Source organism: Lipotes vexillifer, unplaced genomic scaffold (assembly GCF_000442215.2).
Source record: "Lipotes vexillifer unplaced genomic scaffold, Lipotes_vexillifer_v1.1 scaffold584, whole genome shotgun sequence".
Taxonomy (NCBI): domain Eukaryota; kingdom Metazoa; phylum Chordata; class Mammalia; order Artiodactyla; family Lipotidae; genus Lipotes; species Lipotes vexillifer.
In genome coordinates, this window is record NW_006783036.1 from 3680711 (window position 1) to 3683092 (window position 2382).

At 67.3% G+C, this 2382-nt stretch overlaps 1 protein-coding gene across 1 annotated transcript in view; it reads left to right on the plus strand.

Moving 5' to 3' along the window:
* RTL1 (retrotransposon Gag like 1) overlaps positions 1–1127 on the plus strand; it is a 4193-nt gene extending 3066 nt beyond the window's left edge. Inside the window, exon 2 of the mRNA XM_007455659.1 lies at positions 28–1127. Within this exon, the coding sequence (XP_007455721.1) occupies positions 28–1127 (1100 nt within the window). The remainder of the gene's footprint in view (positions 1–27) is intronic.
* The last annotated feature ends 1255 nt before the right edge of the window (positions 1128–2382 follow it).

The following is a 2382-nucleotide window of genomic DNA, read 5'->3' on the forward strand; positions in this document are numbered from 1 at the left end:
CGCCGCCCACGGGGCGGCCAGAACCAGCGGGGGGCCGGCCCCCGCCGCCCACGGGGCGGAGACTTCTCCGGAGAAGGGCCTTCCAGCAGCGCGCCGCCACTCGGCCGACGATGCTTTTCGCTACGGGAGGGTCCCCCAGGGATCAGTCCCCAGAATCGGGGGACGAAGAGGAGAATGAAGATGCCCTTCATCGGGACGAGCCGAATGGGCAGCGCCTCCGGCGCGAGCTCCTGGCTCTGATACCAGCCGACCAAATACTCAGCAGCTTCCTTGCCCATTTCAGCATGGCCCAGATCAGGGCAGTCATTCTGCATTTCTTCCGAGGCCTCCTGTTCTGGAAGAACCTCCTGGCCGTGGCCGCCCTCCTCGTGCTGCTGAGGTTCAGAACGCGCCTCGCCCTGCCGCCCGCACCCACCTCGGGCACGGCCCGGCCGCCGCCGCGGCGCTCTCTGTGCCTGCTGCTGGACTCGCCCCTCATCGCTGGCAGTGGCGTCGCCACCGCCGTCGCCCAGCTGTTCACCCAGATGCCCCCGCTCACGGGCGCCAACGCCATCCCAGCCGAGGAACCGGCCGAGCTGTTCCTGGGCCCTGGCCAGTGGCAGCACAACGCCCTGCTTGGCCTGCGATTCACGCCCGAGTTCTGGCAGATGCTGTGCGAGCTCCTCGCCGTCAGAGTCGCCCTCCGTGAGGGGACCCACCCCCACCCACACCCGAACCGCTACCTGGAGCTGCACGTCGTCGACGATGAGGATGTCGTCTTGCGAGAAGCCCTGCAAGACGACCTGCAACGTTACCGTCAGTGTGGCCTGCATGACGGCCTGCAAGACACCTCGCAGGACGAGCAGGAGAGCGACGTGCAGGAGAGCCTAAGCCCCGACGCCTCGGGCGCCCTCGGGCCCCGCCAGCACCTCCCCAGCGACACCGATGTCCGCCGCCTGCTCTACATCCGCAGCGCCCGACGGGGGTCCATCCCCATCAACCGGCAGCCGGCGGCCAGGGCCCTGACCCACTCCCTGACCGCCGTCTACACCCAGTCCACATCCACCCTCGTCGGGATGAGCCCGCCCGGGGAAGGAGCAACGCTGGAGGAGCTGCCCAGAGAAGAGCAGGACGCGGACCTCGACTGAGAACACCTCCTCCTCCGCCCCGCCGCCCCACAGACCCTCCCTCCAGCCTCCCCGCGCCTCAGCCGGCTTCGCTCGGACCCCGGGCCCCCTTCCTGCAGCCCCTGACCCAAGGGGGAAACACTTGAGAAGGGCAAACAATCGACTTATCAACCAGCAACAGTATCCGTGCCAACAGACTACCCAGTGGACTGTCCAACCATCAGACCCAGAGTCGGCTCAGGGCTACCCAACTCCGTCTTAATTCTCCAGCTCCCAGGCCTGCAACTGGGCGTGAGATCAATGAGAGGAGAGAGCAGTGATGAGCAGGAGATGACCCCATGACCCAAGGCCGGGTGAAGAAACAGCACAGCAGACGCAGCCAAGCAAGCAGATGCCAGGGACCCACCCCACTGGAGCGACGAGTGGCCACCTTGGGCCGCCCTGGGACACTGGCCTCGGGTGCTCCACCGACATCTTCCACCTCCACCAGCGGTGCCCCCGCGCCGCCCGGCCCGACCCCGACCTCCCATGCCTCGTGGGGTGCTGGGGGACCTCCCCCACCCCACCTCCCTGCCAAGCTGCACCCGCCCCCCCGTCTGGTCCAGCTCCCTCGACACTAACTGTCTGACCCTGAGCTCTGACTCTCACCTGGATGGTGCTGCTACAGAGGGGCCTGCCGTGCCAGTACTCACCAGACTCGCAGCCTCAGGCGTCCCTGAGACCGTCCGGGACACTGACGGGGTGACCTCGCCCGGGGGGGGCTCCCTCCCCCACCCCAACACTGACAGCACAGGGATCTGAGGCCTGAGACAAGGGGAGGGTCTCCAAGAGAGACTGAGAGAGGCCCGAGACAGCCAAGTAGCTGAGAATGCTCCTACCCGGCCACCGCTCTCTGCCACGGGGAGGACACCCTCCCCGCCTGCGCCCTCACCGCTTCCCACCCCCCAGATAAAGTAGAGTTAAAAGATGATCTGACTCTCTGTGGCTTGTTCTGAAGGTGGAGGGTGGGGACAGGCGGGGTGGAGGGAGGGGCGGGGCGGGGCTCCCCCCTGGACCACGCCCACCAGGCGCCTGGCACGCAAGCTGTGGGGGGCGGAGGAGGAGGGCAACACGGGGAGCTGCCTCATCCGGAGGGTCCGGATCAGGGACCCCAGAAATCCAAGTCCCAATTCGTCCCACACGAGAAATGAGGGGTGGGCGGGCTGTGCCCTGCCCCCCTAACTCGGAGGGTCTTCGAATCAAGGAACCTCGGCTTCAGCAACCCCCCCCCCCCCCC